This window comes from Papio anubis, chromosome 15, assembly GCF_008728515.1.
Source record: "Papio anubis isolate 15944 chromosome 15, Panubis1.0, whole genome shotgun sequence".
Lineage (NCBI taxonomy): Eukaryota > Metazoa > Chordata > Mammalia > Primates > Cercopithecidae > Papio > Papio anubis.
The window spans coordinates 11287284-11298168 of NC_044990.1; the positions used below are offsets into that span (position 1 = coordinate 11287284).

At 36.7% G+C, this 10885-nt stretch overlaps 1 protein-coding gene across 2 annotated transcripts in view; it reads left to right on the forward strand.

The window, feature by feature from the left end:
- Positions 1-10885, forward strand: part of BRCA2 (BRCA2 DNA repair associated) — a 92875-nt gene that overhangs the window by 77513 nt on the left and 4477 nt on the right. Inside the window, exons 25-27 of one of the 2 annotated variants that reach the window (XM_003913740.5) lie at positions 4341-4585; positions 6523-6669; positions 7791-9510. In XM_003913740.5, coding sequence (XP_003913789.3) covers positions 4341-4585; positions 6523-6669; positions 7791-8411 — 1013 coding nt within the window. In that variant the 3' untranslated portion in view covers positions 8412-9510. Of the gene's footprint in view, positions 1-4340; positions 4586-6522; positions 6670-7790; positions 9511-10885 lie in introns of those variants that run through there. The other variant, XM_021929368.2, reaches the window with a different exon arrangement.

Sequence of the window (10885 nt, forward strand, 5' to 3'; positions counted from 1 at the left end):
CAGGACTTTGGGAGGCTGAGGCGGGAGGCTCCCAAGGCTAGGGGTTTGAGACAAGCCTGGGCAACATAGTGAGATTCTATCTCTATAAAAATAAAAACTAAATTTAAAAAAAAGAACTACTTTAAAACATAATAAAACAAACTGTACAATTTCATATTCCTTATGCACAATAACATTTAATGCTTCCTACCTTTAAAAATGTTCTTTGTTTTCCTTAGAATGCTCTTTTGTTCTCCCCGTTTTGATGAATTCGTCCTATTCATTATTTAGCTCAAATATTACCTCCCTAGTCAGATGCTTACAGTCTGGGTTAGATCCTCCTTTCTCCAGCTTTTGAAGCATTTTGTTTGTTTGGCTGTTTCAGCACTTGTCACATGGTCCATGATCCTACCTGTACATTTCTAAATAAGCCGCCTGCTAGCCCCAGTAATACAATGATCTCTTCAAGGACAGGGAGTCAGTTTGGATTTCTGCTTCCACTTCGGACGTCATGGGTTGAAGCAGGGGTCAGTTGTTGAAAACTCCAGGTATACAGCATCTCATACAGTTCTGATAGTCACACTGTTCATTTGCTGTTATCATTCCACTTGACCGATGGGGAAACTGGAGCTCAGAGAGGTTAAGTAGCCTGCTCAGGGTCACAATGCTATGAATTGATTTGAACTCATACTTTCAGGCCCTAAGCTCTTACATTCTTTCTTATACTTCATACTGACATGTATCAGTTATACAAAAGCAACATGAGCATTTGAGAGTTGGGCTTAAAGCAGGGACATCTATATTTTTAATGTGTTGTTACTGTATTACAGAAACACTGTGATATATAATGAGTTAATTAAATGAGAACATTTCTTAGGTTGGGAAAGATTTGTTTTGGGGAAAGCCTGTTTCCCTGGGAAACAGACTTACAGATTTCATGTAGGAGATTAGAAAATGCCCTTAGGAACAGCACCTGTGAGGAAGCAAATGCAGCAGGATTGGGCAGAAGGAGAAGAAAGGTTCAGTCAATCCCACAGGGACTTCTGGAGCTGGGACTTCGGAGTCATGCTAGTCTGAGGCAAGAGCCAGCCATTGCATACTGGCTCCTCCAGGGAGGGGCGTAGCCTTAAGCAAGACAATGCCTTTCAACAGAGGGCAAGTCCAAGAGGGAACTCAGAGGTAAGTTGTCAATAGCTAGCACTCCCCAGAAGCTGGAGGATCACGTGCCTTGGTCCGGAAGGGGATCTGCACCCGCACCATGGCATCCACTCCAGGTGGAATCTGACAGTGGTTTTATAAATTGCTAAGTCCTTTATTGTTTCAATGAAATTTTCTGAAAGGAATTTAAAAGATTTGAAGAATTCATGCAAGTTCAGAGTAGGCCAGACCACAAAGCTGCAAGTTTCTTCTTATCCTTTTACCTTGTGAAGATTTACCTAGTGTAGGATTCTAAAAGTGTTACACTAAAAATTCTTCCAGTTGTTATCAGTTGTACAAGATGCATGATAATTGAAGAAATAAGTAAGGCTTCCATTTCTTTTGATGGAATTTGGTCCAGACATGAAACCTCCACTTATGAAAAAGTGAAATGAGGAAACTACACTGTTTAGGTTTTATTTTTCTGTATGTTAAATGTTTTTCAGTAAACATGTATTTTATAATTGGGGAAAACAAGATATATTTAAAAAGGACATTTGGGAGAAGGACAGTACTATCATCAAGTTTTGAATATAATTAGAGGCAAATTCCAAAATTAGAAAATGGAACATGCTTGAGAAACTTACAAGTTCTTTAAAAGCAGTGTTTAAAATTAAGATCCATTAAATACATTTACTTGTAAAATGAAAAGAAAGAAGAGATGAACCAACACTTGCAATAGGATAAACAAGTCCTTATCTGAGAATGACATTTCCATTCCCTGTTATTTATAAGGGGTACATAATTCTCAGAGTAACAAAAGCAAGAAAGTATAAATAGTAGAATTAAATGCTTAGTGCCTCTTCCAACTCTAGCTTTCCTAGCCTCAGTTCTATCCTGGTTTATCCCAGGATAGAATAATGGATAGCACCTACCCATCTTTCACTTTAGAATTTTATAACTCTTGGCCAGGCGCGGTGGCTCACACCTGTAATCCCAGCACTTTGGGAGGCCAAGGCAGGCGGATCACTTGAGGCCAGGAGTTCAAGACCAGCCTGGCCAACATGGCTTGAACCCGGGAGGCGGAGGCTGCAGTGACCCAAGATTGCACCACTGCACCCCAGCCTGGGCCACAGAGCGATACTCCGTCTCAAAAAAAAATAAAAAAATTTATAACTCTTTTTATTTTGAACTAATTTCAGACCTTTAAAAAAGTTGCAGAAATAATGGAATTTTCAAATATTCCTCACCTAGCTTCCCCTAATGTTAACATCTTGCATAACTGTAGTACAGTTAGAATCAGAAAGTTAATAGTGGTATAATTATTACCCATACTGTAGATGTATTTGAAAAATTATTTGAGTTTAAGGTATTTTACCCTGTTTCCCCTTTTTTGTTCTAGGATCCCACATTGCATTTAGTCATTTTTTTCCCCTGTATTTTCTACCAATGTTTAACACTTCCTGTCTTCTTTTTCATGATCATTATGCTTTTCAATGGACTGATCAGTTATTTTGTAGCATTCCCCTCAATTTGAGTTCGTCTGATGTTTTCTCATGACTAGGATGAAGTTAAGCATTTCTGGCAAGACTACCACTGAAGTGATGATGTGTCTTTCTCAGTGCGTCATATCAAGGGGTTAATGATGTTGATCTTAATCACTTGGTTAAGGTGGTATCTGCTGGGTTTCTCTTCTGTAAAATAACTTCCTTTTTCTTTGTGGTTAATAAATATCTTGGGGGAGATTCTTTGAGACTGAATCCTATTTCACATCAAACTTTAGCAGTCATCAGTTGATTTTGTTTGCAACAATTATTACTGTGGTATTTGCCTAATTATGATTTTTTTCCCCCTTTCTTTCCTTCTACATTAATTGGAATTCATTGGAATTCTATAAGGAAAAGCTGTGCGCTTTCCTCCAGTGTACTTATTTGGTTATTTATATCAGTGTGGACTTAAGAACATTTATTTTATTCTGCAGGTTAAAATTTCGTGCCTTCATTATTTTATTGTTTAACTTTTTTTTTTAGTTTTGACCATTAGGAGCTTTTTCATATGGACTCCTGTGTTCTTTCAACAAGCTTTCTTCACTTTTTGAACACTTCCCTATTTTTTGACATCATAAGATGTTCCAAGTTCATCTTGTATGTTCCCTGCCCTAGTCTTGGAATCGGCCATTTCTCTTGGCTCCTTTTTTTAGTAGAAAATGGTGTTTAGATCCAAGATCTGGTTGCTAGATATGCTCATTACTTTACTGTGGAGGCATCAGTACTGCCAGGCCCTCTCAGCAGACAGAGGTGGGAAATGTTTGTCTTCCATTTTGGATTCCCTCGTTATCTAGTTGGATTTGTTTGTTGATTGGTTTGTTGGGCATGTGAAATATCACTGTGGTTCTTGGAGTCAGACCTGTACAAAAAGATATACTGAATGTCACTTCCTTCTCATCCCTGCAGTCCCAATCCTAATCCTCCTTTTTCCCCCACTCACACCCTGTTCCTTTAGTTTCTGGTTTATCCTTCCTGATTTCTTTTGCTCAACTGAACAGATACATGTATATTTTCTTATATCCCTTCTTCCTTATAAGAAGGGGAACATACTCTAGCCTTTCTTTTGTGCTTTTCTTTTTTAACTCAACACTGTATCCTGGAAATCAGTTCATAGAAATCGTCCTCACTCTTTTACAGCTACGTGGTACACCATTGTTTGGATGTACCATAGTTTATCCACCTCTATCCTGTATATGTATAAAAGCTGCTTCCAATATTTTATCATTATAGTGTTTCAGTGAGTAACCTTGTTCACAGGTGTTTTCATGAATCTTATGTTCATGTGTATTTTACTGTTATTAGAGGTCTATCTTCAGAGTGGAGTACAAGAAATGGGATTACAGGATGGAAAGGTAAATGCATATGTGACTTTGCTAGGTGTTGCCAAATTTATCTCCAGAAAGCTTGCACAGATCCGTACTCCTGTCAGCAATGTGTATGTATACCTACTTCCACATGACCTCAGTAAAAGAATGTGTTGTCATATTGGTATTGAAATTTTAGCACTGTAAGTAACAGGTCATTTTGGAAAACCTGAGCTTTCACCAAATTCAGCTATTTTGATTTGCTTTTACTATTAGCATATACCAAAATAAATAGGCATATTAGAGGTTCCTTCCTTGCATCTTAAAATTCATCTAACACATCTATAATAACATTTTTTTTTCTCCATTCTAGGACTTGCTCCTTTCATCTATTTGTCAGACGAATGTTATAATTTACTGGCAATAAAGTTTTGGATAGATCTTAATGAAGACATCATTAAGCCTCATATGTTAATTGCTGCAAGCAACCTCCAGTGGCGACCAGAATCCAAATCAGGACTTCCTACTTTATTTGCTGGAGATTTTTCTGTGTTTTCTGCTAGTCCAAAAGAGGGCCACTTTCAAGAGACATTCAACAAAATGAAAAATACTGTTGAGGTAAGGTTACTTTTCAGCATTACCACACATTTTGGTATTTTTCTATTTTGACAGTCGAGTATCAAGGAAATAGCTTTTACATAAATTGTATAGTTGAGGTAGTATGTGAGGTAAAGTTTAATCATATATTTATTGCCCATGAACCTCAGGAGATGGGGGAATGGGGAAATGACAGCAACTAGAAAGAGAAGAATGACTTGAAGGGAAATGAGTTAGGAGAATTTGTGAGAAGGATGTTCAGAAATGCAGACTATGTAAGCAAACTGGAAATTGGTTACAAGAATAATATGAGTTATCTGTGGTTTGCAGCAGTTGGCATTGTGGTTAGTTAATAATATGGAGACTACAGGTTTACATTTAAACTCCATATCTAGTGTTTTATACAGATTATATCTCTGATTTGAATTAATCCCAGATAAGAAACACTGAAATTATTTTCCCTAGATCATGTATCCATTTTCTGCTTAAATCTGTATATACATTATATAATATTAGCTGGTGTTTATTGAGTGTTTACTATGTGTCAGACCTTGTTCTAACCTTCTCATTTCATTCTCCCACAACCCTATGAGGTAGGGAACTGTTTTTCTATTTTATCAGTGAGAAACAGGTTAAATGGCTTGCCTTAGGTCAAATGCCAAGTTAGTAAAACTAGGATTCATGCTTAGGCCATCGAATGCAGAACCCAAACTAGGAACTGCTATGCAATGCTGCTTCCCAGTAAAATTTGAGATTTCATGAATTGGTAACTAGTGAAGAATACACAAAAAATAAGACTCCTAATTCTATAGTTTAATATTTGAAATGTGTGTTATTCAGAATTTATATAAAAATATATTTTTAAAGCATTAGAATAGCTGTATAAAGAAAGCTATGTTGATATTTTACCTAAAGACTCTATGCATAATGAATAACACTCTGCTATATCTAGTTTCTCAATTAGGGGTGGGAGTTGTATTCATTATTTAGTTCCCATACAGTGTATCTACTACTTACCCCCCAGATTTTCTTTTTTTTTGAGATAGAGTCTTGCTTTGTCATCCCCAGGCTGGAGTGCGGTAGCACAATCTCAGCTCACTGCAGTCTGCACCTCCTGGGTTCAAGCGATTCTCTTGCCTCACCCTCCCAAGTAGTTGGGACTACAAATGCGTGTCACCACGCCCAGCTAATTTTTGTATTTTTAGTAGAGACAGGGTTTCACCATGTTGGGCACTCTGGTCTCGAACTCCTGGCCTCAAGTGATCTGCCCACCTTGGCTTCCCAAAGTGCTGGGATTACAGGCATGAGCCACTGAGCCCGGCCTACACCCCACATTTTCTCTGAGACATCTTCAGAGGCGGTTTACTAGTCCTGCTGAAGAGACAACTGTCATTTACATAGCATTTTAAAGTTTTACAAAATACTGTCATGAATTAGGTTAAACCATATGAAATTGCTGATATTTGACCAGCTGTGACTTTTCAAACAACAGTTTCATGTAGTTTAACCTCTACATTATTTCAATTAATTCTTGGAACAGACGTGAGGTAGGTGAGGCAATTCTCTCTTTTCACTAACCTACGAAGTACCTTTATAGATGTGAGATGATTCCCAGCTATTAAGTAGTAAATAGAGCTGGGACTTGAGCCCCAATCTTCCAGCTTCAATTCAGATCATATGACAGCTTGCTGATTAAACTAGATGACTAAGGAGATCTCTTTCCTTCAGACACACATACTTTTTCTCTCTTCCCCTCTCCCTATCAGCTAGATTCCCCTAAATCACTGATACTGGTTTTTGTAATTTTGCATTGGCATGTTTGACAATTGGTATCACATTTTTGGTTTTTCATTCTTTTTTGGTCTGAACTTTTCATTTCTGTTTTTAAAGGAAATACCTTCGGAAACAAACATGTGGGTTTGCAATTTATAAAGCAACTTTTCCGCTTATTTTCTTAGAATATTGATATACTTTGCAATGAAGCAGAAAACAAGCTTATGCATATACTGCATGCAAATGATCCCAAGTGGTCCACCCCAATTAAAGACTGGACTTCAGAGTCGTACACTGCTCAAATCATTCCTGGTACAGGAAATAAGCTTCTGGTAAGTTAATGTAAACTCAAGGAATATTATAAGTATTATATATGGAGGCCATCGTATATTCTGTTGTATACCTAGTAAACATGGTAAAATGTAATTAAACTTAATTAGAAAGTGTTGTTATGTGGTTCCTATAAATATAGGTTATTTAGAAATTTTATTTATTGAAGCAAGATATGAAACTTTGGGTGCAAACTTTCCAAACAGATGCTTTCATATACATGTGATTGAAAAGTGTTTTTGCCTATTTATTTCACTGTTCCATACAATTAGGGTTGTTTCTAAGCTGTTTGTAAGCTGTTTCTAAGCTGTTTAAGTGGTTAAATCACAGTAGATGCAAATCAAGCTAAAGTCTTTAATATTGGCTAATGGCTGATTCTTAAATAGCTAATACTTGCTAAGGGTATCTATATTAACTCATTTAATCCTCATAACAACCCCATGAGATAAAACCTACATCCTCCTTAACATTGTCAATAGGTTTTTGGAAACTGATTTTAAGGGAAGTGATATATAACAAAACCATTTATTTTTCTCATCAGTGTTCTAACAAAACGATGTTGAAGGAAATGACATTGCTCAAAGACCTGCTATGTATTGTTTGACTCAAAGTCACAGTTTCCTAGAACCTGTCAATGATGTTAAGTGAGGACTTTACTGTATTATCCTCATTTTATAGATGAGGAGACTCATCTATAGAGAGCATAGAGAGAGGTTAAACAATTGCCTAATAAAGTCATAAAGCTAGAAAAGTAGATGTTAGAACCCAGGTAGTGTGTGTTCTTAAGATGGCTTTAAAATGTTTATGTTTGTTTAATCTGTTAATAATAAAAAAGAAAAGATTGAAGCGTAAGTGGTGTCCCCTACCTCCTTTTAATCTTTTACTGTGATTATTCCTCTTCTTCCTTTCTTTTAATGTCATTTTATATGCTCTTATGCAAAATTACTTCCATCTAGAATAGGAATAATGTGAATTGAAATCATCTAACCTATTAGCAATTAGGGGAGGGAGATTGTATGTAATATTTGCGTGCTTAAATATTTCCAATGAAAAAAGTTACTTCGATTTAGTTTTTTATGTTAGTATGTAATTATGATAGGCTACGTTTTAATTTTTTTGTCAGATATCTTCTCCTAATTGTGAGCTATATTATCAAAGTCCTTTATCACTTTGTATGGCCAAAAGGAAGTCTGTTTCCACACCTGTATCAGCCCAGATAACTTCAAAGTCTTGTAAAGGGGAGAAAGAGATTGATGACCAAAAAAACTGCAAAAGGAGAAGAGCCTTGGATTTCTTGAGTAGACTGCCTTTACCTCCACCTGTTAGTCCCATTTGTACATTTGTTTCTCCAGCTGCACAGAAGGCATTTCAGCCACCAAGGAGTTGTGGCACCAAATACGAAACACCCATAAAGAAAAAAGAACTGAATTCTCCTCAGATGACTCCATTTAAAAAATTGAATGAAATTTCTCTTTCGGAAAGTAATTCAATAGCTGATGAAGAACTTGCATTGATAAATACCCAAGCTCTTTTGTCTGGTTCAACAGGAGAAAAACAATTTATATCTGTCAGTGAATCCACTAGGACTACTCCCACCAGTTCAAAAGATTATCTCAGACTGAAAAGACGTTGTAGTACATCTCTGATCAAAGAACAGGAGCGTTCCCACTCCGGTAAAGAAGAATGTGAGAATAATAAGCAGGACACAATTACAACTAAAAAATATGAGCATTTGCAAAGGTGACAATAAATTATTGACGCTTAACCTTTCCAGTTTGTAAAACTGGATATAATTTCAAACCACACGTTAGTACGTACGTTGCACAATGAGAAAAGAAATTAGTTTCAAATTTACCTAAGCATTTGTATATCAGATGTTCTTGGCCCGACTCTGTATTGGTATACTTTTGCTTCAGTTGCATATCTTAAAACTAAATGTAATTTATTAACTAATCAAGAAAAACATCTCTGGCCGAGCTCAGTTTCTCATGCCTGTAATCCCAACACTTTGAGAAGCTGAGGTGGGAGGAGTGCTTGAGGCCAGGAGTTCAAGACCAGCTTGGGCAACATAGGGAGACCCCCATCTTTACAAAGAAAAAAAGAATGGGGAAAGAAAATCTTTAAATCTTTGGATTTGATCACTACAAGTATTATTTTACAAGTGAAATAAACACCATTTTCTTTTAGATTCTGTCATTAAATGAAATGAGGTCTCTTAGTACAGTTATTTTTATGCAAATAATTCCTTTTAGTTTAGCTACTACTTTAGGGAATTTTTTTTTAAAGGTAACTCACTATGAAATAGTTTTCCTTAATGCATGTGTTGGTTCTGCTGTAGTTCCATCCTGTTCAAAAGGCAGGATGAATGTGATAGAGTGGTGTTTCCTTTTGAGCAATTCCTCATCCCTAAGTCAGCATGATTATAAGAAAAATAGAACCCTCAATGTAACTCTAATTCCTTTTTACTATTCCAGTGTGATCTCTGAAATTAAAACTAAAAATTCAAATACTTTAAATCAGAAGATTTCATAGTTGTTTTTTTTTTCCCCCCAACAAAATGGTCATCCAAACTCAAACCTGAGAAAATATCTTGCTTTCAAATTGGCACTGATTCTGCCTGCTTTATTTTTAGCACTGTCACAGGACCCAGAGCCTATGCCCTTTTAAACTTACCACAAAAGCAGATTAGTTCAATTTAAGATGATACTCTCATTTGTTATTTCTTTTTTTTTTTTTGGAGATGGAGTCTCACTTTGTCGCCCGTGTTGGAGTGCAGTGGCATGATCTTGGCTCACTGCAGCCTCCACCTCCCGGGTTCAAGTAATTCTCCCACCTCAAGCCTCCCAAGTAGCTGGGATTACAGGGATGCACCACCATGCCCAGCTAATTTTTGCATTTTTAGTAGAGATTGCATTTTACCATGTTCGCCAGGCTGGTCTCAAACTCCTGACCTCAGGTGATCCACCCGCCTCAGCCTCCCAAAGTGCTGGGATTATAGGCGTGAGCCACCGCACGCAGCCTTACTTGTTACTTTCTTATGTTTAATAGAGAAAAGGGATAAAGCAGTTCTAACTAGGAGTTAATAGCATGAAGAAGTTCTTAAATCAGATGTTTTAATGCTTTCAATTTATATATAATATCATGTTTTCAAATCTAATTATAAATATGTTTAAAGCCAAGAATAAATCTTTTAAAAAATTAACTTGTTTCCTTCCATAACTGTGATCCATGATTTTTCTCTTCTGTAAAAAGCATTAACAAACGTGTCTATTTTGCTACTCCTTGTAACTTAAGTATTCTGCAAGTCTTATTAATGTGACTTAAGTTTTATTTCTAAAACAGTTTGGTTTTCACATCCTAATTTTGCAGTGATCTACTCTAGAACAAGGAATAAAACTTGGGTTTCAAGAGAACAGAAAAAAATTATAAGAATTTCACCTTTTCTTTTTTGAATCCTTGGTAAAACTGCTATTGTCTGTTCTCATGTAGAACACCCATTATATTGATAGATATTTAATGCACACTTTTTAATAAATTATAAATAACATCTAAACTACATGAACAAAATATGAAGCTTGAGTATATGTGTATATTATCCCCTCAAAAGTGGCAATTTAATGATTACAGAGTCAACATACTGCATTATCAGGGATAATGGTAAAAATTTGTGTTATTTATTCAGCAGTCATTTAATGAGATCCTATTGCACATAAAGAGCATTTGCCAGCTTTATGAATGATGCAGACAGTGAACACAATACAAGTCAATACTGGGTGTTCAAAAAGTTATACAAATCAGGAGCCATGGGAGTTGAAAGGAAAAACAGATCACTTCTATAGGGGATAAAGTTGATGGCACTGATCAATTTTTATGGTTTACAGACTAACTATTTCAGGGATCAGCTAGGGGGAAGAAGAGACATTAAATAGGCCAGGAAACTATTCTTTAGAGCTCTATAAAAGTTATATAACCCTAGTGGTCACTCACTTAGCCCAGGTGAGCCCAAAACCCTGAAGCAGGGAGCCAGCCAAGTCAGGAGGGCTTGAATCTGGTCCTTTGAACTGCTCCTGTGAAATCAAGGGAGGGTAATTTCCACTTTGGACTCTCTGACATTTCTCCCCTCTACTAGCCCAGATGAGTCAAGCCATCCGTATTGAGCTGGTTGTGCCACCACCCTATCAACCAAGATGCCCAGGACCACCTGGGCCTGGAAGATGG